The following is a 26,810-nucleotide window of genomic DNA, read 5'->3' as shown; positions in this document are numbered from 1 at the left end:
ACAGGTCAAGCCTGAGTGGAAACAGGAAGAACAGAACCAATTTTCAAAGGGGTGAGTAGCAGTACATTACTGGAAAGGATGATGGAGCCTCACAGTTAATATATCTAACTGAACATATATCTATGTGTGTCATAAAACCTTGTATTTGAGAGTCTTTCCAAGAATGCGAGTTGAGACCATGAGTAAAATAATGCTACAAATTCATGAAGAAACTCCACTTGAACAATTATGAAAAGAAATAAATAATTTCTACATCATGTCACATTCTTTCATGCATAGATGTTCAGTATAGTGAAAATCTTCCAGCCAAAATACATTTGGTAATAGCTTTTAATGGGGTATCATGGGGCTCTTTAAAGCAAACAAATGCTTGCTCTTATTAACTACTTAAAAGCATGTTTTTACCCGGCAGTAATGGTCTGGGTTTTTCTGGTTTGACTCAGTATTTTGAATTCTACGCTTGAAGTGACATGATATCTCAATCTCCTTACTTCCAAACTGTGGCTGTTACGTTTTTTTTTGTGCTACCCTTGTATAATAAACAGGAGCTCATTCATACTTCGGGCAATTTCAGAATTGTGAAAGTATCATTAAACATGTTGTGGCTGAGTTACATTGGAGAAACAATGGAATCTGATGCCACAGGAACACACCACATTACATCCTCTGACTAACAAAATATCTTTCTCCCAAACAAGTTTCGGTCACAGCTTTTCTACAAGTTATGAAAGACATCTTGTCATATGGATAAAAGAAGAAGACGGAAGGTTTCCACAAAACACTGAAATTTAAAATGTCAGCATCAGGCACTTATTATTAAATCATAACACACATTACTTGTAAGGTAAAGGAATCACGCATTTAAACTAATAATAATAGTCGATAATTAATTTAACCTTTTTTATGTGTTATGCTAATAAGTATTTATCAGCCAAAGCCTAACATATGCGAGGTTAAGTACTGTCGTTTAATATCACAGTTTTGCTCTTTTTTAAATATGTAATTGTCTTGTTAAGCAAAGCTGAGCCCTGACATCACACGGTCAGACAGGCTAGGTTGTAGCTGGAAGTGGCATTGGCTCACCAGAAGGTGGCACTCTTCCTCCAGAACCAGAAAATAACAATTCTTCCAGCTCAGGACATGGGAACTCTGCTTTCGGTAGAATGTTTTTCAGATGAGAATGTGCTGTTGTTCTAGATCCCCATCAGATTTTCAAACATCTCGTGGTGCTTTTTTTGCAAGTGAGATGTGCCAGCACTTAAAATTATGTCCAAACACTGACAAATCCAAAAGAATGAATCTGATTCCGAACAGTCCGATTCCAATAATCACTGAAGTTCCTATTAACCTGCCAGGTTACAGTGTTCATAGCTGTTAACCAAGACGTAAAAAATACACTAGTGATTCTAAATTGGGACAGTTAACAAAAATACTAATAATTGTAGATGTTGTTAAAATACAAAATACCGTGGTTTATGAAAAATTGATAATGAAGGAAGAACTGTTTAAGTTAAAATACTTAATAAGACCAAGGTAGATTAGGTAAAGGACAATTTAAAAGAAAGGAGTTGCATTGTTAATGCCAACTAAGCTGAAGCAGCACTCCTGCCACCAACATGTTCAGGTCCTCAGGCTGTTCGCTAGTTTCACTAAGTGCCTGTGACTAACTGGACATTTGACAGAATACATTATCCAGTGCTATATTTCAACTCTTTACTTCCTGGTCAAGAGGAAGAATGTGGCACCTGCTGGCCAAGGCTACAAAAACCTGTTACCAAGGAAACATTTTTTAATTTTAGACATTTCCAATCACATTGGTAAACATGCCCAGGTTTTCTCAGCAAAGCAGTGAGTACATTGCGGACACAATGTTAATTAAGAACAGAGGCAAGCTAGTGTCTTCTTGATATTATATGGGTGGCATGCATGGTAACCATGTTTTCTGATGGCTTTTGTCATTTGAAGTTAACCTGGCACATATGTCTTTTGATTATAAACCACAAGGCAAACATTTTAAAAAAATATTAAAAAAAGAAGTCATTTGTATAAAATGAGCCTTGTATAAAAAGAAAATGAGTGAAACAAAACCCTTCTATTTGAACCTTCATGACCTATGACATATTGTTCACCTTAAAAAATTCTAATCTAGAATGTAAACTTATCACTTTATAAAATTCTGGGGATGGACTAATCTCTGACATGATTACAAAGGCACAGAGCCCTTCTTTGGAAACAGAGGGCCAACTGATCGGGACTCTTATTCTACTATGAACACTGCAATATAGTGCCCAGAGGGTACAAGTGGAAACTACATGGAAAGTGCATGTAAAGCTGAGAACAGTGGATTCTTCTTTACTCAAAGGGCTGCGAGAGTATGGAACAAGCTACCCTGCCTTGTTGTTGAAACCAATACTCTGGCTTCTTTGGAAAAATAGCTGTATTAGATCCTTGGATTAATTAACTTCCATCAAATGGGCTAGACAGGCATGCCACTCTTTAAATTTCCAGTCTTAATGCTGTCAATATTATTAAGATTGGTTTTGAATCTTTCATAAAGTGATACCAAAGCTGAGAAGGTAAAGCAAAGATCCTATACACTGCACATGGCTTCCTCATAACAGATGTGCTGCTCAGGACTGCGTCATGGAATTGAATGATATACTGTATATCAAACAAATACTTTTATATACTGTACTTAACATGTGACTTTTGATGTAGGATAGAAATTGAAAGGATTGGATTGAAAGATCCTTCAGGAGTGTCATAATTGTAAAGCATTAGGTCAGGCTTATAATATACATTTCTTCTGCAAATTCAAATCATCCTAAGCATCTATATTATTTATAAGAAAAAGCCATTATTTGGTGCTTTAACTGACAACTTTAAAATGTATTTAAGTATTGTATCTACTCAGTCCAAAAAGAACAACAAAACCACCAGCAGAAAATAAGCTAGAAAGTCGTTATTCAGAGTGTCCAGCTTTCAGATGACAGATGGATAAAGCTGTCTCCCTCTTGTGCGAAAAGGAAACAAAATTCAGTGGCTGGGTTTTTTCAGGTATGTTGGTAGTGGCTAGCTGGTAAACGGGGGGGGAATTAAAAATAAAAGTACGTGATAAAACTAACATGCATCACAATAAACTCCTACTTTGATCCAAGCGTGGGATCTGATTGGGCTTCTCTCATGTCCATCTGCCTCGCTGCGATCTCATTGGCTCCAGGGAATCCCACTGGTTTCCTAAGGGTTGATGGGATTTGAAGTTCTCCGATTAGAATTACTTCAACACGCCAGGGGCAAGCAGGGGCCAAATAACACAGTCAGACTGTGTGTGCACGTGTGTGCATAGGTGCACAGGGAAGGGAGTAGGTGGGCCTACATCAGAAGGGTCTTATTCAGCTTTGGGCCTCATGCTGCAGTCTTCTGCTCTAGATCAACACTTGACACCAACAGACATACAGAGAGTGGGTGAGTCTGTATGGGTGAAAGAGATTGCGTAAAAGAGCGGGCAAACAACCGTATGCAGGTGGACAGATGTGCTTCCGAATTGCAGACGATGATGATGAACAGACTAACAGCACACGGGCAGAGGAACAGGCTGACAGGCAGGTAGAGCAAACGAAGGATGGGTAAGAACAGTTTAATTCAAAGAAAAGCATTAACAGTCCTGCAACAAACAAGGTGAGTGGAGGCGTAAAACACACAGGCTCCAGACTGGAACAGCTGCAGGTACCTATGCAAGCATCCAAGCAGACAAGAGAGAAGGGAAAAATTGACTGAACTCACTTTCTAGCTCGGTTCTGGGCAGCCTGCTGCTGCTGCTGGACCTGCTGGGAGGCGGCAGGGCGTTTTCGGGAGGGCTCCATAACAGCGTTTGGCATTCCGGGACGGACTGAGGGGCTGCCCCCGTACGGAGGGCCAGGAGGACCCATAGGGGCTCCCTGATGGGGCATCCGGGCTCCAGATGGCATTCCTGGACGCTGCAGGAAGCAGAGGAGAGAAACCAAGCTCACTGGCATGAAATAAAAACACAGAGGATTTCTCTCAATAATTTGTCAAGCCATTCCAAGCTCTACCCACCACGTGAGAGAAATGCATTCTCAGATCTTCCTATGTACTCATCCTCACGTTATGCTAAACCAAATGAAGTCTTAAATCAATGATAGAGAAAAATCTTGTGTATTCAAGCATGTGAATACATTTGATCAAATCTCCCTGCATGTAATGTCTGTTGTACATGTACTCTGTCTTAATACCTGATAATTAACACAATAATGAACACCCTGGAGGGGTGGTATGGCTGTAGGGTTTGATTCCTAAACAGCTATTAATGAGCTAAACCTGCTGGTTACTGGCTTAACTGGATTGTTTACAGAGTCACCCCACTCTGCAGGTGCACCTGCTTCACGTAGCCCTTGAAATCTTTAGAGACTTCAGCAATCTGGAACCAAGTTTGGACACACACCCCTGAGGTAGGTATTTTTACAAACGTGAGTGGTGGCAGAGCAGGGGGTGGGGCATTTGTTTCCACAGTATATTGCTCTTAGCAATAGCTTCCTAAGGGAATAATCCTTGAGATGATTTTGTTACTTCTCAATGCCCAGTTCAATAAGTACCTTTTCCAAACAGACAGAATGGAAATGCACTATCCAGCAGCAGCATTGATTGGCTTTGGAGTTATTCATTTGGTTTTAATAAGAATTCCTTCAGCAAAGTGGTACAGTGAATACAGTGAACAGGGTTCTGGAGTCTGGAGGGGAGAGGGTTCCAATCCTGGGTGAAACACTGCTATTGTACTCTTGAGCAAGATATTTCAAATACCCAGCTATTAAAATGGGTGCAAATGTAAGTTGCTTTGAATATAAGTGTCCTCCTTCAGACTAATGGCAGACCAGGAATCTTCTTAGAGGGCACAGGTGAAAGTGCATTTAAAACCAAAAGCAGGAGGCACAAAGAGTTGTGGAAGTATGGAACAAGTTGTCCAGCCATGCTGAAGAGGCATATACCCTGGCTTCTTTCAAGAAATATCTGAATGAGGTCCTAGGTTTAATTACTGTATCTACTAACTACCAAATGAGCCCGATGGGCCAAATGGTGTCCTCTCATTCGTAACTCTTCTTTATGTTTTTACTTTACAACACTGCTCAAGATATTTACAGTTTTGTCACAAGTGCTGGGCCCCAGGCCTCCTCGCTCTCCCTCCACCACCTGTCTGCTGGGGGCGAGTGGGGAGCTTCTGGGAAGCCTGTCTGACACCTGCCTCTGCCACTCCAGCGCAAGCAGCTGCACTAACCCACAGAAGAAAGAGGCTCCTGCACTCCCCTCCCAGCCTTGAGAGGGCCAGTCTCTTTCCTAAAGCACATTCCACCCTACAACCATAAGAATAAACTCTCAGGGCTAGACTGACAGACCACAATCCATTGTATGCCTATACCCTTTGATCTAAAATAACACTGAGCAGTCAAAGATTAGTGTTAATAAGCTTCTGTAAAACCACAGCTCACAGAAGGCTATAGAAATGTTCCAAATATATAGAAATGGTCCAAATACCTATAGGAACTCTTTAGACAGCATCATGTAGAAAGATTTGAGTTACACTTAATTTCACAGAGCATGTTATTAGGAAAACATGATTAAAAGAGTCACGAGCAACATTTCTTGAACAGAGCAACTATGAGGGTGCAAGACTGTCAATTTTTCCTATTTAGCCACGCACATAATATGATATTACAACAATTCATTCTTCCCTGTGAAATGCAGACAGCCTTTTTTAATGGGATTTTCCAGGCTTTGCATTTCACTGTTCAGTTTTAGGAGTCATTCAAAGTATTTAAAGGTGAAAAAGAAAGAGACAACAAGGTACTAAAACATTTGATTAGTTACTCATAGCTAAATAGGTTAGGTTCTCTAAAAGAAGCTTCAAAAGCTTTAAAAATAACCTGAGTGTAACCAACTGCTAGGAACATACAATATAATAGAGGACATGATATAAAAAACATTCCTTATATCAATTAACTTTATTTTGACCTAAAGAACACGGGGGACATGCCTTTATCCAACTTCTTATGATAAAAAAACATTAAGATCAGAGTGGACTGAAAAATGAAGAACCTCAGATCTCTGTTACAAGAACTCTTGAACATTACGCTCCAGGAAACACTTGCCCATGGTCTTCTATAGCAGCATGCAGCATAAACATCTATTAATAGAGTAAAATGAGGTTTACAGAAGACACAAGCAGGAAGTGAATATATTCATACCAGGCACACCATTTCATACCAGTCATAGCATTTATTCATTTATTTATTATTATTACAGAAGGTATTAAGTACGCTGTACGACTCCAAGTAAATGAAATCGTTTTTAAAGCATGTGTCATGAAGATTATTAAAATCGAGAAACATACAGTACAATCCAGTGTAACAGTATCAAGCCTAGAGAAGCCTATAAAAAAAATCTGTCTATAAAAATACTCAAAATTGTGGTGAAATCTGGTATGCTGAGTTACCCAGATACTAACTTGGGGAAAGCTGTCTGTGAAAGTCAGAAGGCAAAGGCTGCTAAAACATATGTTACTGCAACAGGGCTGAAAATCCTCACCTTCTAATACAGAAGCCCGTCATCTCATTTATAGAGGAACAGTGCTGTCTTCAGCTGGACTATAAACTCTTGTGAAATCCGGTTGTGAACAAACACTAAATTGGAAAGACAATAATTGCTATTGCAAACGTAGAACAATCCTGTTTTGAAACTAAAAATAAACTTCACTCATAACACTTTTCCACTGGCCTAAAAATGGATTTACTCCATTTTTGGAGTAAAACCCTCAAACCTCTTTAGTTAGTAGGTTAACGGGAATGAGAAGGCATTAAAACAGATTTTGGCATGAGCCTAGTGACAACTGGGATTCCCCTTCACAGCTGTGACTGGGAGAGACTGGACAGGCACCTGGCCACAGCAGCTCAAGTCACAGGGTTGGTAAGATACCAAACAAATGTCACACCAGCCACAAAAGGAAAGGACAGTCTACCAAACTAATCAGTATTATTGAAAGGTTTAGTCAGTTTTTTCCTTGATTGGATAGTCAAAGATAAACTATATCCATCCATCCATTTTCTAACCATTTTATCCAGTACAGGATCACAGGGGAGCCAGAGCCCATCCTGGTACATGGCTCACACCAGGGCTAATTTTCCCACAAGCCAATTGACTGACCTGTATGTCTTTGGACTGAGAGAGGAAACCAAAGCACCCAGAGGAAACCCATGCAAACTCCAAGCAGACAGCACTCCAAGTCCAGAATAGCACCCAGGGCTCCAGTGCTGTCACGCAGCAATGCTAACCAATACCCCACCATGCCGCCTAGATTAAATTCTCACTAGAAATACTGATGCAATTCACCCACACTGGGACAACATTGAAATTATGTGAATGTTAAGATTAATCTTTCTTTAAAAGTGTACACTGAAATACCAAATGTTATTTTTTGACAAAGAGGTGGAAGCTCTAACATTATGACAAAACACCCATTCTACAATACATTAAGAGTGTGTCATTAAGTGTTTAAATGGCCATTGTGATGCGCAAGTAAAACACCACGGAAAGCAGTTCTAGCTACAATGCAATTGCAGGAAAAAAGCCCACCAATCAGCAATATAGTGTGCGTAGTCATATCTTTGTCTTTATTTTACACAGCAGCTGCTGGGTCTCAACTGAATATCAGTCTTAGCTCTCAGAAAGAACTTGATAAAACCACAGTGGCTGGGGGGGGTGGCCTGATGTTTTTACCTTGAAAAGGTTCTGGCTTTTACCCCAGTTTTGTCTGTTTCGAGACTGAAATGCATATGGACTGGGAAACCTGCCAGGGTACATCATCTTCTACACCATGGCCTCAAGACTGCAAGCGTAGCTTGCAATGGCAGGTGAGAAACCCTTCCAGACCAACAGCGTGGCTGAGATGCAGTTTGTTGCGGTACTGCTGTTTGGCAGGGGGTCTGGGGTGTAGATAATCACCTACAGGTTTAATTCAAAAAGAGTAACTGGGTGCATAGATAATTGTGCAGTGTTTTAGTAGCTATTTTAATTGCTTGCTCTTAAAAAGCAATGGACCTGCTTTACTCTGGCAGGGAGAGACAGACAATCAGAGTCAGCAAAAATAGATGCCATAGATTCGTTCTTCTAACAACATATATATTTGGAGCAAGTCTCTGGTCTGAAACTCTTCAGTACTTCAACCACACATATGGACTTCCTGTGACGTAGATTTTAAAGCCTAGTATTTGATTTATTAAATGTTTAGCCTGTTATACAGGTCACACGTGATTTTCCAGTTCTGTTTCTCAAGATAATGGCCAGGCAGAAAGAGCCGGTGCCACTGGGAAACTATTCTACTTCCTCACACTCGCTGGAAAAGGACATTTTTCTTATGTGGCTTGTCTTATACATACCACAGCTATCTTCTTCAGCTATCTTCAGGGGAAGAGGTTCATTGATAGTAGTTTTGCCCTAATATGTGCAGTTAAGTGGACAGTTTATCTAATGGGGCTCCTGTATTGTAGCCTCTGTTGGTGCTGCTTTGCATATTTGATACAGGACTTCAATTTCCAGCAAGAGTTCACATTCAGCACATCACTCCTCATTGTAGTTAATATTCATATGAAAAGATCAGAGGGTGGCATGGTGGCACAGTGGTTAGTGTTGCAGCCACACAGTGCGGCAACTCTGGGTTCAAATCCTGGACTGCTATCTGCTTAGAGTTTGTAGGTTCTCAGGCCCCAGTGTGAGTATGTATGTTTCTCTGTGTGCCCTGCAATGGACTAGCATCCTGTCCTGGTTGTATCCGGCCTGCCAGGATAGACCCTTGCTCCGTCTTGGTTAGAAAATGGCTGGACAGATTAAATAATCAACAATGATCTTGTAAAGATGCCCAGTTCTGTACTGAAATATCACTATCGGTTTACATGACATGCTTCACAAAGACTTGCGGGATTTTGTTTCAGAGCACTTTTTTAACGTTCCAAAAATTTTCAGGCAATTTCTGATGTTTCACAATCTAGCATCTGTTAATTTATATATAAAGTAAGCACTTACAGCTCACAAAACATAGAAATAGAGCGAATCTCATTTCATCAGACCACAAGACATAGTTTAATTGTCATGCAAATGCAGTCCGAAAAATCTCAGTTTCTTTGTTGTGGTTTTCTCTCAGATGATGCTTCTTCTTTGCAACCTGGCTATGACTGCCACATTCGTGCAGTTTCAAGTGGTAGTTTTCAACACTTTGCAATCTGAACATCTGTGTTTGGGATTTCCAGCAGTTCCCTTTACACTCATGGTTTCCTCCTGAACCACTTGTCTCACAGCCTGTGGTGACAAGATACAATTTTACCCTCTTCAAGGCTGGTTTGTCATTAAACCAGCAGCCTTAAATGGAATTTAATAAAATTAATAATGAACACTGCAATTGAAAGTGGTAGATTACGGTTTTTATAGAATACTTTAATTCAAACCCCTATTTTGACATTGTCAACAACCATATGCCTGCAGTCTTCAGCAAGCTCTCTGACCTTAACCATAAAGACATGCTACTACAGAATGCCTTCCTGTGTTACCTCCTTTTATAACCCAGGGAAACAGGAGACCTTCAGAGGCCACTGTGTAGTTCCAGATGCTTTTATTTAAAGGAATACTTACAGTTGTAAATAAATGTGACCCTTGTGTTTCATAGAATTTTATTATGCAAGACATTAATCTGTAACTTTTCGATTATACAACTCATTATATTGTGTGTCTCCTGAACAGCAGGTCATTCATGAATCCGTTGCTGGTGTCACATGCTGATTATGCCAGTTTTTTTGTGTAGAGAAAAGTGTGCAATGACTTTACAGACAGCAAGAATTTCAACTAGACAGCACAGACACAGTGCATTTGGACAGCTTTTATGCAGCACCTGCGAGGCATTTATCACAGAGAGGCAGATGGATGGCTATTGGCACACTGCAGACTGGATGTGCCCAAGAGAGAGCAGCCCAAGTTTTCAATGTGTGATCGTTGGACTGGAGAACAAACATTAACAAACCGGAATCAAGGCTGAGTTTCCCCATTGTGCATACCCAAGGGTCACAACCTGTCATCAGGACTGACAAGTGGAAGTCGGAGCCTTGAGAGACAGGCCCCTGAATGACACAGAATGGTGACAACAGTTTCACCAGGGATACATCCCAAACAGTGAGAAGTCAACCACATGTGGCTTGGTGACTTTACTCTACCTTGTACTGCGTGTGAGAAATTACCAGGCATTACCAGGCAAGACCAAAAGGCTTTACACAGCACCAGTACTGGGCAGTGTTACAGAGGTACAGTAACTGTTTGCCAGTTCTGAGAAATATATGACAACAATTCCTCATCTGCAAGAAAAATGACTTTAGATTAAAAATATATGTTTCAAGCAAAAATTATACGTGTTTAAAATGTAATCTTTCGGCTTTCCTTGTATTATGGTTTAATATATAAATACAGTATATGTGGCACATACTATCTCTTTACAAAACAACAACATTGCCATCTTGTAGCCTCATCTTATCAGGTCTCAGGAGCTGAGCAAGGCTGGGGCTTGTCAGTACAAGAATGGGAGACCTCCAGCAAATAGTGCTGGAGGACCAGCAGGTAACTCTGTTCCCTTTGTACCAAATTTCCCAAACCAATTCTCCAGTATGGTGGCTAGGGCCACTGCGCTATAGGAAGGTGCTGTCCTTTAGATGCAATGTTAAACTGAGGCCCTGTGCTTAATCATTAAAGACAGCAAGAAACTTTTCAAAAGACCAGAGGTGTTAGCCCCAGTTAGTGTCCTGGTTGAGTTTATCTAGGCTTGTATAATATAGTCAACCTTACACACCCACTTAACTCAATACATTAGAGAGTGAAGGAAGGGGATAATAGTAGGTGGCTGAAAACTATAAGTAAATAGAAACATTTTTTTATCAGCTGGTTTCCTTGATCTTTCTCTCATTGTCATTTTCAGGTTTAAGTGCTTCTTCAAAAGGCATGATTTATGTGCACAGGATGCCCTAGATTTCTGCAATCTACTTAAAGAATCAGACATTAAACAATTTTATACGGAAGCAGCTCATAAGAATTAAAATGGAGGTAAAAGTTTAATTTATCTTTCAGAGTTTCACTGAAGTACTAAGATTTCAGTCCCCAAAGCAGTTCCTTTCAGCAACTGATACTAGCAAAGTAAACTGCCCTTAATGTTTCTGTAAGGACAAACTTTTCTGTAAAGAACTACCACACAGAACGCTGCTGTGGCAATCACAGACAAAGCTCAAACCATTGGAATAACATAGACAAACAACTTAAGTACAGGGAGAACGAGATGAAAGAAAAGAAAGTCGTTATAAAACAAGCATAAGTACAGGACATACAGAGAAATCAAGGCAAACTGCAGGTTTACTCAGCTAACAATCCGCAGCAAACTTTTTGCACATGTGTCTGTTTTCAGCTGGCTGGGAACCTGCAGTTTCACAACCCCTTTGACCCCCAAAAAGTAGAGCAGCCCCCAGGATGATCAGCTCTGTTCCAATCACCAGGCCACTGAGCCTTGACTCGGAACATGTGGACACACTGAGCTCTCAGCATAAGACGCTATCCGTCTCTGAGATATCTCCCAGCCTAGGGCATTCACACAAGGTTGGAGTAGCAACATTTGGAAGAGCTCATTAGGAGAAAATGAGGCCATTCAAGGTCAGATTCCGACACATTTCTTTTTTCTTTTCACAAAGCAAAATAACGTTCAACTTGCTCAACACACCTGGCAATCTGTGCATGTTACAAGGTAGCTATTTCCTTATATAGATTTCCAGCAAAAACCTTTCTTTTTCTCTGAATAGTTGTACAAACTCATGTCTCAGGAAAAAAACAAACAGAATCCAGGATTTGTGTGTATTGATGGAGAGCTTAGGAACTATGAAAGATTGACCATACTGGACAGTTGATTTTCCTTGCTGTTCCACAGCAGTCTGGTTCAAGGACAAGAGATCAACCAGACTAAGTTCTTCCTAGCAAGCCTGTAAACCTTAAAATCACAGCTATATTGTCCAAATACCACAGGGTGAAATAAGGATCTGTATTAACATTATAATGGGAGTACACGCGTTTTTATTCATTCTCTGAGATGATTACGATATGCCATTCCATATGACAGGGAGGGTAAAGGAATAGGAAAATCAAAAACAAAATACGACATGGTAAACAATTTTGATTTGGCTGATAAGAAAAGAGTGCTTTCACCACCCCTTCACAGTATTATTTAGGCTGCACAGGGTCTGCTGCTTCATTTTTTCCTGGATGAGGTTCGATGATTTCTTGTCACAAAAGTACAGAGCATCCTATCTTAGTCTCTGCCTGCTGAATAATGACAACATTAGGATTTCGTCTGCCATGATTTACAGTAAGTAGTTCCTTAGTAAGTTTTTTCTTTTGATTGCATATCATGCAATGTGTAATAAAAGGAAACACATGCAATAGTAAAGCACCAAGGGCACAACCTCACTGTCTGAGAATTTACAGTCATGAGGGCAGCTCCAGGACCAACCCTCCGGAGAACAGAGCTATTACAGCATTGCAGTTATCACTGCCCCTATTTAGAGAACCAGCGCATAAATTTAAAAAGGAAAATGTCAAGATCCACCTTGTGTACAACCACCAGCCTGTCCAACTGAACATGTCCCAACCACCTACAGTGTTTACAGAGACATGAAACCTCTGTGTGACACTCGATGATTAAAAATAAGTCAACGTTGTGTTCTTTAGTGCACAAAGTAAGAGCTTTTTTCAATTCTACAATTATTTTTTAAATCTTTTTCAAGATATAACAACAATAATAATATAAAAGCACTTTTTCTGCTCTTTGCACTCAAACCACTTTACTGGTAATGGGGGCTCCTTCCTACCACCACCAATGTGCAGCCCCATCTGGATGATGCAACAGCAGCCATAGTGACCAGTACTCTCACCACACACCAGCTATCAGTGGGGAGGAGAACAGAGTAATGAAACCAGTTCAGAGATGGGGATTATTAGCAGGCCCTGATTGGTAAAGGTAAGGTCCTGATTGGTAAGGGCCAATGGGAAATTTGGCCAGGATGCTGGGGTAACACCACTACTCTTTCGAGAAATGCCCTGGGATTTTTAATAACCACAGAGTGTCAGGACCTCAGTTTAGTGTCTCATCTGAAGGACGGTGCCTTTTTAATGATGACATTACTGGGACCCTGTATTGGATAAAACGGTTAGAAAATGGATGGATGGACAAGGTAACGTTTGAAATAGATATAATAACAGACTGTAATTTAACTTCTAATAGCACAAATACCAAAAAAAGAAATTAACACAGGTAAGAGAGCTTTGAAGTCTCACATACACAATGCGAAACATACACATCGGATTGCCTAGCTGGGTGGAGAAGAGCTGGTGTTTGAGGAAGATGTGTGAGGGAGGCAAGACGCAACCCAGAGTCTTGAGGTGGTGGAGAAGCCACAGGCTGAACCACTTGTGAGAAAGGAGGTCCCGTGATTGGGCAGACTGGTACTCAGTTTGGAAACCCATAATGAATGAGTTCCACAGGTGGGAAATCTGTGCCTTCAAAGTCAAGTAAACAGATTTATCAGTGTATAGTCAATGGTGCACTGGTTACATTGTGATATGAAATGACGCAAATATGCATCTTATCTTACCATGTTGATTTGGGCCAATTTTTATGAACTTTAGGAAAACACAAGCAAACCGAACCACAAAAACACAACTAATAAATAATTAAAACAGCGTACAACCTTGGAAACTCAGACAAGAAACAGATAAAAGGGGGATATTAAAACACAATTTGTACAATCCAAAAAGAAATACCATGGTTTTTGCATCAGTAAAATTGATTTTTTTCCAGAAGAGTAAATTCTAGAAACAAATGCAACCAAGCACAATTTAAGGGTACCCCGGCCTCCATCCAGCTTTGTTAACAGCCTTTTTTGGTTGTAGTTAGGCACACACACAAAATATGTGATGCCAGAAGGTTGATAGCTACGTGGGAATCGTCACTGGGCAGGGGCATTTAAAGGCTGAGTGGCTCAATCTCACCATTCGCCTTTGAAAGCACATTACTCACGCATGCTCAAAAGCCTCCTATTACAGGACACTCAAAAAAAAAACATGCGTAGGAAAGTACTAGGTCCTCTTTGAGCACTGTTGTGACGGATAGGGTCGGCAGCTATCTTCATCTGGAGCTGCTGGCCTGGTGTTCCATACTGTCTTTCTACAATTTTAAAATGCATTAGTCGGCGTGCTACATTTTGAGAGGGATGGAAAGTAATGAGCAGAGGCTGTACTGTATCTCAATGCTAACTACAGCAGCTCTCTATCCTATTAAATGGGTAACTGGAAGATTTACTGTTTCTCACATCTCACATCATCATCACAAATTGTTATGTGAATCATACATTTAAAAATAGCCCTTTGCAAAAAGAAAATGCTTTAATTTCTTATTTTACTCTGGCCAGTGCTTCCTCTCTGTTATTCTACAGGACAGGCAATCGCTGTTCAACTTGACTTTCCACTGTGTTCCTTCACTGATCTATGAAAACTGCAGGCCCACACACTTGCGCAAACCAACACCTACACATGTCCCCAGAGATGTGTTGTCCTCTGCATTTGGCACTATAGATCTTATAAAGAGCCATCCAGATATTATGCAGTCTAAGGATAGCCACTTTTGACCACAATGTATATATATCAGCCCCTAACCAACAAATTGGATTATATAACTCCTCTATGAACCTCATATCTTGTATCAGATGCCTAAACTCATCAGATCTCAGATGCTAAGTGTAACTGGACCTAACCTATACTGGGATGGGAAATCAAGGAAAATCAGATTGGAGTGGTGCTGCTGGACTAAACCCAAGCCAGGAAATACAGTGCTGTATGATGTAAGCTCCCTTAGTTAGGCCATTAAACTGAAGTCCTTATTACATGTTATACCCCAAGCCCTTTATTGGCAAAATTGCAGTTCAGGCTTGCTTAAAGCAGGTATCATTTGGAAGAGGTGTTAGTGGGGCCAGCGGGGGGCGCTCACCCTGCGGTCCATGTGGGTCCTAATGCCCCAGTATAGTGACGGGGACACTATACTGTAAACAGGCGCCGTCCTTCGGATGAGACGTAAAACCGAGGTCCTGACTCTCTGTGGTCATTAAAAATCCCAGGGCGCTTCTCGAAAAGAGTAGGGGTGTAACCCCGGTGTCCTGGCCAAATTTCCAATTGGCCCTTACTAATCATGGCCTCCTAATAATCCCCCTCTATGAATTGGCTACATTACTCTGCTCTCCTCCCCACTGATAGCTAATGTGTGGTGAGCGTTCTGGCGCACTATGGCTGCCGTCGCATCATCCAGGTGGATGCTGCACATTGGTGGTGGTGGAGGGGAGTCCCCATTACCTGTAAAGCGCTTTGAGTGGAGTGTCCAGAAAAGCGCTATATAAGTGTAAGCAATTATTATTATTATTATTAATGTTGCCTCTTATTTCAAACAGTGAATCAATTGCCTCACTTCTCCATCTGAACTGTTGTGCACTGAGTTGTTGGCACTAAATGACAGTTAAGCATCACCCAGGTGGGTGCCCTAATTCAGAATGGAGGAAAAAATCAGGATCCTTCTCAATAAAGAAAAGTGCTGCTGAAATGAAAGCACTTCTTATTATGGTACAGATGTGTGTTGTAAAAAGTAGAAAGCACTAAGTGGCTAGTAAATGAAGACCAGTAAAAGTGCCGTGCTAATTTAAAAGCCTGACAATTTCACAACAGTTCATTATGTTGATTAAAAAGGTATCATTTTTAAAAGAATCATTACAGACAAACAGTAAACAGTAATATGGCAAAAATTAATGATATGCCTAAACATCATAGATGCTGATTTGATTTTACTGGGCAAAGTCACATTAAAAACTCCTTTCCAAATCAGAGGAATGGTATGCATTTCCTACAGTACTTCTAAGCCCATGATACAATTATCTACCCATTGCACATGCATGCTACCAGACACTGATGTTTGTGTTTGCTCTGGTTTCTGCTTGGTCTTGTGGCTGCAGTATCTCCACGTCAAGACAATGTATCTTAAAATGGCAGCACTTTACAGTCCTTAACAAAGTGGCAGCTTCTTACAGTGTGCATAATGGATGTGACATAAACCTGAGTTTAGACAGAGAGACAGCAAAATAGCAAAAAGATGTCACCTGATCGAACATCAGAAGTAAGACATCTGGGAAATGTCTCCCTCCCTCCAGTTTATACTTTTAATGACTTATCCTACTGTATGTAGTTGTGATTCAAAAATTATGACGCAATCAGGTACCCTTACCAGGAATTAAGCTGCTTTTTGGGAATGGCTGGATGGAAAACACTAAAGACAATAAAGTAGAGAATTTATTTTATGCCTAAAAAAGTCAAAACTGGCTAAAAAAGCTTTCAGTGCCTCAAGAAAAAAAGAAAATCTAAAGCTGAAAAAAGTTTGAGTGCAGCTGAGGTGCAGATTTTGAGGCACAACATCCATCCTTGCATCCATTTTCTAACTGCTTCATCCAATACAGGGTTGCGGGGGAGCCGGAGTCTATCTCAGCAAGCAACAGGAGCAGGGCGGGATACACCCTGGACAGGACAGCAGTACATCACAGGGTACACACAGACACACACACTTAAACTTTAAACTAAACCTAGTTTTCCCAGAAGTCAATTAACCTACTACTACGGTATGTCTTTAGACTATGGGAGGAGACCAGAGCATGAGGAAGAAACCCACGTGAACATGGGGAGGACATATAGTACAAACCTCCCACAGATAGCAGCCAAGCACTGTCAGGCACTAATGCTAACCACTGTGCCACTATGCCCTCCTCATATGAGCATGAACATCTTAGTAACACACAACCTAAGACTAAGATAACTTCTCTGAACTAACTACTGCTTCCTACAGCCGGACCAACATCACATCTGACGTGTTGGGTCATCAAAACAGAAATGGCTGACATAAGCTGAAAATTGAAAGTTGAAGACAAACACACACACAACTAAATTGTCAAAGACATGCATCAAAAAACTCACACAGACTAAGCAAAGGATCATGGATTTGGAGGAACACTCCAGACCAAAAAACATATGCCTTCTATGTCTGGCACAAGGAAAATCTAGAGAGCAATGCCAACTTGACCACACAACAAGCACATAGCACTACCTAGCCAAGGCCACAACAAGGGGAACACCCTCAATCTACTATTATGTTTCTTAGTTTTCAGAGACGAGAGCAAGTATGAAAAGCCAGGAGAGAGGCCAAGTTTATCAACAGGGAGCAATGCAGAACGCTGTTTATTTTGGACCTTTCCAAAGAAACCTCAACTGCAAAGAGACCTTTCATAAATACAAAGAAGATCCTCCACAAGAGGAAAATCCCATACTTAATGGCTTACACAGCTGTGTTCGAATTCTTAACTAATTCTTCATGAACCACTGATGAACTCTTGCAGAAGAACATTTTAACAAAGAACAACCAGATTGTTCTCCATGGAAGTTTTAGTTTTCATGCTACAGTTACTGTAAACATAGAAGAATATGATAAAAACATCACTCCACTAACAGTTATTATGACTGTTAATAAAACCTGAGTTCTAGATTTTGCATTGTTGGGGATAATTATGTCAGGGATATCACAGGCTGACTTGGTTCTTGAAATCCTGACTTTGTATTCCCCAAGACATTTAGGATAATTAGTCTTCATGTGGTTGGCAGAGATGGCAATGATGATGTACAGAACAGAGAAGAGATTTTATTTTGGTTTGGTTTTTTTTAACTTTCGTCTTTTCTTTGATTTGCTTAATTTAACAAAGATAAAAGTTATGAATACAGGGGTCTGGATTCAAAAGTTTCATCTTTGAAGTTCACAAGGTCAACTGAATGTACATGGTGCCACACACAAGATGACCAACTCGTAATATTTGTAACTATGTGGCAGGCTGCCACTATCACACCCACTGGAGGGGCCACAGCTGCATGTTCCACAGTTGCAGAGTGGAAGTTTAAATAGACAAGGTGATTGAAGTTTATTAGTGAGTGATCGGGTGCGCATGGGAATGCAACGGTGTCTGCGTGCCTCCGTGCTGTTTGTGACACGCAGTCCCACTATTGACCCTGTCACACTTTAAAATAAACAACTTGTGTGTCAATGTAGACAAAGCAAAATATGGATAGCTCAACTATGAATAGCATGCGTAGGCTGCAAAGGAATAGGTAAAGGTTTATTCTGTGCTGAAAGGAAAAGGAATGCTGTAACCTGAAGAGGGCTCCACAGCCAAAACTTTGTTTGTCTATTCTTTTATAGCACAATGAAAAGACAAGAAGCAGCGATGTGCTCTGTCTTTCCTTACCATCGAGTCGCACAAGTGTTTTCCAAACATATAGACTCAGTGAAAGGTGAGAAAGAAGAACGGGGCATCAATGCCGTTAGTGGTTCACCTGACTTCACTCATTTTAGTGCACAGGTCCTATTTACTCATGCATACTGGCTGAAAGCATGCCATGAAAAGCTGAAGGAAAGGCACTGACCTTCCTTGCCCTTAGTGACGTGTCATTGGTGTAACCATTTCTAAACAAGCAATTTAGCTAACCACGCCGAACTAGCAAACTGATCCCCAACCATACTGAAAATAGTTAACATTATATCCCAAAAAAGCTTTTCTCAAACTCAAAACATGTTTTTCCAGAGAAGCAGCGGGTGACATTGATTGGAAGGCCAACGCCTGAGTTAAACGACCTACATCGGCAAAAAACTAACCTGATCTTTTCAGAGTGACTGGTATTGCCAAGGCTCAGCATCAATGAGATAGAACTCAAATTGAGAATGGCACAGAGATGACTAATCATCTCCCTTGTGATTTACATGTGGTGTTTCAGATTACGCATTACGACCTGAAACAGTGGGATGGCAAGATCCTGACAAGGGTCTCCAGGTTTGTCACTTGGATGTCAAAAGCATCCACCTACTTTCTCCTCAATGAAACCAATGTACCTGCCAAGATCTGCTGAACCAGGGCAATGGATATTGGTTTCTGTCAATTTCACATAGGAGAATATAAATAAGAAAATAATTGGAGATTCCAAAATAAAAAAGTAAAAGTTACACACCATGTGTCATACTGACTACTTATTCTAGCAAAAATAGCATCTGAAGAGACTTCTCAAACTACAGTGTCAGGGAATATGCACAGAGGCGGCTGATTAGTGTCACACGAAGCTGAGAACTCTATGAGGTGGTCTATATCTAGGGTAAGCCTAACATGCTGTACCTCCTCTCCTCATTTTCTCTTTCAGGTGTTACCCTGTTTGTAATGAAATATTTATGACAGCACAGAACAATCTAAGAAGAACAAACAAAGAACTGCATCAGAAACCAATAGCAAGTTGTAGACATACACCTCTAATTTCTAATTTGTCTCTAAATTCTTCTAACCAGACAGCCAGACGGTTTGTATTTCATTTGCTTCTATTGCAGCAGAACAGATTTGTTATTCAGGAGACATCTGGGTGTAAGAAACTCAGAGATTCTCTAAATCTTTTTGCCTCCAGGGATGTCCTGCTCTTCAGGTCCAGCATGGTGGAAACCAACGTTTATTTTTGCAAGACTTTGTTTATCATAATTAATTAAGACAAGCACCAAGGTGGCCCACAAATAAAGTCAATGTGCTCTCAACATTGTTTGCTGGGCTTGCTGGATGAGTGTTTGCACTAAGCAGGTTCCTCTTACTGTAGCAAAAGAGTTTTCATCTTGTACAAAATCTGTCAGGCAATCTGGAACATACTAGGCATGTTTTCTTAGAAGACACGGCTCCTGAATCCTGACACAGTATGCATACAGTAGCACACTACAGCATATTGTATACTGACCTTCTCCCACGCAGTTTATTATTTTTTCTCTTAAAAACAAACAAAAAGACAATATGCCAGACTGCCAGATCTTAAGAGCTGACGTCCATTTGTTCCAGCATTCCACTTGTATTGTTCCTAAACTTTCCTACTCTTTACAAAGCACAAGGCTTTTGTGCGCACTTCTGTTGCTCTGATAAGCCTCTCAAGGCAATAAACCTTCCTCTGCACTTCCCAGACTGAACCATTAAGGGGGCTTGAACTGGTCTCATCTAAACTGGTTAAAAGGTTGAGGGGGGCTCCCCAGTTGTCCAGGTGTGCTGCGTGCAGCAGCAGAACTCAAGTTGTGGAGGCCAGTCGCAGTAGGCACTCCACATGCTCTTCTGGAAGCGACCAAGGAGCAGCGTCTCTTTCTCTTTTTAATGACTACAAAACCCACCTCCCCTGCTTCCCCACAGCTCCCTCCCTCCCCTCTCTTCTTTAAAAAGAAACGGTACGCGACTCAAGGCTGGAAATAACCTTCACACGGCTTTCCCAGCTATCTCACGCATGCAGACTGCCAAGCTTTGCACACACAGAGCAACCCAGCTCTTACCCCAGCCAGCCAGCACCTACTCACCACACCGTGGACGAGGAACTCAAACAGTTTGCTTTTCGTAGCTTTGCGGGCTCCCCCGGCAGTCTCCTCTGTAGCCATTTGGTAGCCCCCTTTTTCTTTTGTTTTCCTCCTTATTCTTGCTCTCTTTCTTTCCCTTCCAACTCAACCCCCCCTACTTCACTTTCTTCCTTTTTATTCCTGCCTTTCAGAGCACTCTCTCCCACTCCCTCTCTCTCTCTTTCCCCCTCTCTCCCTCTCTTGTTCTCTGTGTTTTAAGTGTGTAGCCAAGCCAAGTCCCTCTCTCTGGCTCTCACACTTTTTAGTTGAGCAGCATTTCAGAAGCCCGTGGAGGGAGGGCGGGGGTCTGACAGGGGGGTTCCGGCAGGCCCACCCTCAGGGCCCCCCACGCAGCTGTTGCATTCCATTGGTAGATAAGGGCATGCTGTGTGACTGGCTGCTGCACTCTGGTGTTTATGCACTGGCTGGAAAAGTTTGCTTTACAGTTACCCATTCCCCTTGCCAATCACTGATGACAAATGTGCAGAGCTACAGCTTGACCAAAGAGAAAGGTTTCATTCTCAAAAAGGAGAAAGAAGACTTAAAGGGCCCAGCTTTCATTTTGCGTCTCGACTTCTCAAACGCTTTTAAAGCTCTTTCCAAATGTTCAGTTTGTGCGTTTTGAAACACAAAGCAAACCAACTTGAGCAGATTGCTTTAAATCAAACATGGAAGTGAAGCTATTTAAAAAAAATTGAAACAAAGAAACAAAACCTTAAGCATGGGTTTCAGCTGCTAGCAAGGGGTGCGCTTTTAACCAAGAAAACTTCATTTAACCTCATTATCACAGGAAACAAAATGTGGACTCTTATTCCCTGTACGGCCATGTCCAAAGAACTTAACATAGAAAGCCAGGTCTTATAAAGCTCTTATGTCCAGATAGACAAATCAATCCTGTACAGTTCTCTACATCTCAGTGTCTTATTTTCTAATTAAATTAGAACAGTTCCACTTGTATGCTGCAGGGAAACCCATCTCCAGTTTTCCAGAAGTGTCAGATCTGCTGGGACCTTACAGGAAAAAGGGGAGCCGAAAGAACCACCTGAGGGCTGTTTGGCAGTTTCTGTACTTCAAATGCTCCCCTGCAGAAAGATTCACACCCATGAACCCGATGCGACATCCGAGTCCAGTCGTCAAGACAGCACTGGATTAAGCCCAGAACCATCTGAACGGGACTGGGATTTTCTCGGCACTAGCTCACGACTGGTCAGACTCCAACTGCTGGATGGTCTTGAGCCAATGAAAAGTCAACAGCAGCCGCCTCTGGGACCTGCCCGTGAGTTTGCAGTCCTGACAGTCAACCGGTGCCAACTGTCTCTTGAAGCGTTGTGACTCACTGGCTTGGCACATGGCTTACAAGTGAGCATCCGAGGTGACCATCCGCAGTCCTGTGAGGGTGCAGGGTCCATACTGGCAAGCCAATTGAGTAATCAAATGGTGACTTCAAGCTGAGAGGGCAGTAAACTATAGTAAGAACAATATTTAAGAAAAAAGATTTGAGCATACTGTAGGTACAGCTGAGCACAGGTAAGTGTAAGTGAAAGGGAACATTAAAAACGTACTACAAAACCATGACAATCAGAAATATTTACTAAGCAGCATTCAGTATGAGCCAGAGTCCAGTACTAGTGCTTAGTTGTTAAAGTGTGGCAATAACAGCGATGCTGAGCCTTTCAGAAAACCCCAAGGGATGTACAGGGGCAAGCAGGTCAGAACAGGATATACTGTAGCATTAATAACTTCAGACCTCGAATACAGTTTCAGCGAAACGAGAAGATTGCAACACAGTTGAACTTCACCAGGCACTGCTGAATAACAAATTGTTCTTTATACACAGTAAACTGTTCAGAGGCAATGATTTCTTATGGTTAAGAAATCGGTTATTGCAAATTAAGCAATTTAAGTTTACAATGTATCCCTTATCCATTTCAGGTTACATTAATAGCCTAAGGTTTAAGTATAATGTTCATGAAGTCTGCATTCTCTCACACTTATCCCATATATGAGTTGAAACCTAATAGACCTAATAGACCTAATAAAGGGCACAACACCAACGTCAAAGATCTGAGGAATCATCGCCAGCACAACAGATATACATAAAATTTGTGGATCTACAGAATTTTTAAATTTACATTGAATGGTTGGTTACAATATCCTTTAAAGTTATTAGAGTACATTATGACAGATGCTTTTAAATCCCTGCAACAGCCTGACCACAATTACTTCAGTATATGCTATCTTCACTGGCAGTACCTGTTTTCTAACTCATTGTCTATTTCCAATTCTGGGGGAACAGCTGTCAGGACCCATTAACTGTGTCTCGCACTGATGTCTGAGGGATGTCTTACCACTCATTTCGGGGATAATCTCCCCTTGAATAATTTGACAACTGTATTTCCAAGGCTCTACTTGCAGACAGTCACTTCCCTGTTTAAACTGTAGTGTCGGAGCCAGGCTCATTTTTTCCTGCATGGTTTCAGAAAACCTCCGATACACTTCCAGCAGCGTAGAACTCTGATTCAGGTTTTGGTTGAGTGAGCTAAAGCCTTTCAGCAAATCTTAAACAGGTAATCTACCCGTACTAAAAATGCTTTGTAAGTAAGAGGTTGTTTGACTCTCCTCCTCCCCAAACCCCCAATCTATGGTTTGTCTATATTTCCCACATTTTCTTCCTCCTTGTTCAGCCCCACGATGCCTGACTTCCTGAATACTTTAACATCTGTGATCCGTCTCCCCTTAAACAGTTGTAGTAAGACATTTTACTAGAAAGGCAGCCTCACAGTTATACTGTACAACTCTTCTGTAGATTATTTTCTAACTATACAGAGCCTTTCATTACAATACATTAAACAGCTTGACATCAGGAAATACATTCTTTATCAATAAATTTAATTCACACGTGTGAAGACAGCAGCCTGTTAAAACCACCACAGTTTTGTGGAATAATACATTCCTCTGTGACAGGTACTCACTGTCAGTTGATCCCAAGCTATTTTTTCCCACTCAGTTTGTCTGCTGGCTTTACACAGGACTGGCATGAGAGTCTACTGCTCTTTCTTATTGTCTTTCTCCTTATTCTGCTAATAAGACGTAACTGTACACAGGTTCCCTTTACTTCCATATTACTTCATAAGAGAGGCAAGAAAAACAATTTGCAGATGAGAATTGTAATGGGCTATACCAACTGTAGTATGTTATCAAATACATGTTAAATTAATACAGTGATATATGCACACCAGACACTGAGTATTTCATGGAAAATAATATTGAGCTCCTCGTGACAAAAGAGTAGCACAGTGTGTTGGCTGACAGACTGCTACTCAGGGGTACTATACTGTAACTACATACCGTATGTCTGCCAAATGTCCAATCTGGGAAAAGAAAGTTTTCTGTCATGGGATAATTACAACATGGAACATTTCCAGGAATATCCAATTCAAGAAAAGGTTACTATTTTCACATACACACACCAAGACTGAGCACACAGACATTCACATACTGTATACAAACAAAACACACAAGCACAAATGTACACCGCTACCAGAGACACAAAGATGCACACAGATGTATAGAGATGTACACAGACTAAAAAAGAGCACATGATCACAGTCTGCGTCCCCTGTGGACTGCATGTTGAGCCCACAGCTGGCTGGAATGCCTGTGAACACTTCCTCATCTGAAGTCTCTTTGTTTCACAACAGTTGTTCTCACAATGGTCATGCCCAGGCTCCTCAGGAGTCTCGGGGCTGCGGGTGACCCCGTGTCTTGGGAAAGGAACTCGGTAGTGTCGGTTCACTGATAGTTTTCCACGCAAACACTGAGAAACTCCACTCTAGCTTTGAGACTGACAAATCTCCCCAGTCTGTGTAAAAAGAAAACTTCCCCTTGCCGAGCTGTAAGTCTAAGTGAAGTTAATCATAATTCTGAAGACAGGCCCAAGCGACTGTGTTACTTGATGGTCAGAACATAAGAATCACGTCTGATGTCCTCACATCCAACAAATACTTAAGACTACTTTTAATTGGAGCAGATCAATATTCTTTCAGAATCCCACCACACAAACTAATAAAGTGTATTCATTGCCTGACAAATGAAATAATGCATACACAGCAAGAACCATGCAATCGCCTGAAGATCTCCCAGTGACTTAAAAAAGAGCATCCAGTGAGAATAACCGAAGACCCCTGGTGGGTGGAATTAGGAGGTTGTCACTGCAAGTCACCTTGGGACAGGAGGTTCACGTTCTACAGTACCAAGATCTGGCCTCCAGATGGCAGCGATAGTTTGTACCGTATACATTTTCTGGTTTACAAACTCATAACACAATACAAACTTCACCATAAGTAAAAAAGAAAAACCAGGTGTCACAACTGGCACAGGAAATTCCACTGGGGACCCAGATTACAAATTAAATACTTGGAAATGACATAATGTGTAACTATATAAAAGCTTTAGTGTGCAAATTAGATCTTTTCTGCACTTCAGAGAGGACTGGAGAAATGCTGGTGTGGGTGTGCGAGAGACAAGATCTCCATAAAGTCTCAGGAAAAGGTGATTTTATTCATCTGTTCTCAGCCTTCCATGGTTTTCTTTTGTTTATCTGTGATAAAAAAGCCTGAAGAGCATCTTGTGACAAAAGCAGTGCTCTTGTTGTTTAAGCACATGAAGGTCTTCTTTCTAGCAACTCAAGAGTGAACTCTCTCTTCCTGTCGTGTGTGCCACAAGACAAAGCCACAGCTCCTGGTCCTCACTACGACAACAAACAGCAGTCGTGCTCTTGTATTGTGCAAAGTGACACTGTGCTGTAGGAGCTCCTGTCCTTTAGATGGCATGTAAAACCCAGGTCCTGACTATCTGGTTGTTAAAAACCGCATGGCACTTTACAAAATAACTGGGGTGTTAGCCCAGATGTCCTGGCTGAATTCCACTCTGAGCCCCAATAATCTAAGGTACAGTAGGTAGGTCCCTTTTCAGGCCATAAAGGCCCATGGGGAATGAGGTGCAAGGGCCACCATTTTCCTTGACCATCTGACATTGGAAATGGAGGTGAGGTGGTCAGCATCACACTCCGGCTGGCCTCTTACCCCCAGAAGGATTAACCCCCGGTACTCATTTGGAAAGCAGGCTGAGTGGACCTGGGAGCCGTCTGGAAGGAATTAGAGAAAGCTACATCAGCTACTTGCCTGTACCTAGGATTGAACCCAGGACCTTCCGGTCAGGAGCTAGACGCCCTTGCCATCTGAGCTACCATGGCTCCCCCAATATTTTTACCTACCTTAAAAAAAAGCAGGGGCAGAGTTCACCCTGGTTTCTGTCTAGAGAGCACTACCCATCCAGGAAAGAAAACCAGCCCATCACAGGGATCACCCCACAATAATGCTGTTACTCACTTATATAGCTGGGTGGACTGGGATAAAGTACCTCACTCAAGTTACAACAGTAGTGTCTTCAGCAGGAACCTGAACCCACAACCTGTAAGTCATGAGTTCAAAGGCTAAACCAGAGCATGGAGCAAGTAAAGCTTTATTCCATGCTGAAAAGAGAAGCAAAGAAACAACGTTTCGGCTGTGGAGCCTTCTTCAGGTGTTTTGCAGCCTACATATGCTGACACAGCTATCAGCTTGAACTTGTTAACCACAGAATGCTTGTATGTTTATTATCTGGTAATGGGCTCATGTTGTGGGTTCATATGTTAAATGTATTGTGTATTGTGTTGTCTTTTACCTGCCTGCAAAGCAAATGCCCTATCTACTAACAATAAAGGAAGCTGCTCCCACAGCCAACATTCTATCTAAATTCCCCAAGTTTCACATCATTGCCTAAACAGCTGTGCAGTGGGGCAGCGGAGCATCATCCAAGGGGGGCTACACTCGGGCAGTGGGTGAGGTTGTGTCTTGGTTCAAGCTTCATTGTGGATTCAGTAGACATGCAATAGCTTGACAATGTCAATGTCAACAATTTTGAAAATCTGAAAGAGATCCCCTCATAGTCGTCTCTGCTCAGGACTGAAAGGTTTCAGTGCTGTAAGTCTGTCAGAGTAGCACATTCTTTCGAACCCAGGAATGTGCCTGGTTGCTCTTCTCTGGAATCGTTCCAGAGCAGCAATCTTCTTCCTTGTTACATGGAGACCAAAATTATATACAGTATTCTAGATGAATACTAGTACATTGTGCAATTTTAACAAACATTCCCCTGATTTATACAC

The 26,810-nt window shown here is 41.4% G+C and overlaps 1 protein-coding gene across 11 annotated transcripts in view; it reads right to left on the bottom strand.

Moving 5' to 3' along the window:
• The window catches only part of smarcd3b (SWI/SNF related BAF chromatin remodeling complex subunit D3b), a 95,342-nt gene that overhangs the window by 33,356 nt on the left and 35,176 nt on the right, over window positions 1-26,810 (bottom strand). For 2 of the 11 annotated variants that reach the window (XM_088643116.1, XM_088643118.1), the window contains exons 1-3: window positions 20,546-20,888; window positions 3,784-3,977; window positions 3,148-3,237 (exon numbers count right to left, since the gene is read on the bottom strand). In XM_088643116.1, the coding sequence (XP_088499242.1) occupies window positions 3,148-3,237; window positions 3,784-3,977; window positions 20,546-20,647 (386 nt within the window). In that variant the 5' untranslated portion in view covers window positions 20,648-20,888. Of the gene's footprint in view, window positions 1-3,147; window positions 3,238-3,783; window positions 3,978-20,545; window positions 20,890-26,810 lie in introns of those variants that run through there. The other 9 variants (XM_088643117.1, XM_088643121.1, XM_088643124.1 and 6 more) reach the window with 7 other exon arrangements.

This window comes from Lepisosteus platostomus, chromosome 8, assembly GCF_059453375.1.
Source record: "Lepisosteus platostomus isolate fLepPlt1 chromosome 8, fLepPlt1.hap1, whole genome shotgun sequence".
NCBI classification, from domain to species: domain Eukaryota; kingdom Metazoa; phylum Chordata; class Actinopteri; order Semionotiformes; family Lepisosteidae; genus Lepisosteus; species Lepisosteus platostomus.
Note: the sequence above shows the minus strand (reverse complement) of the source record. Positions and strands in the feature narration are given on the sequence as shown.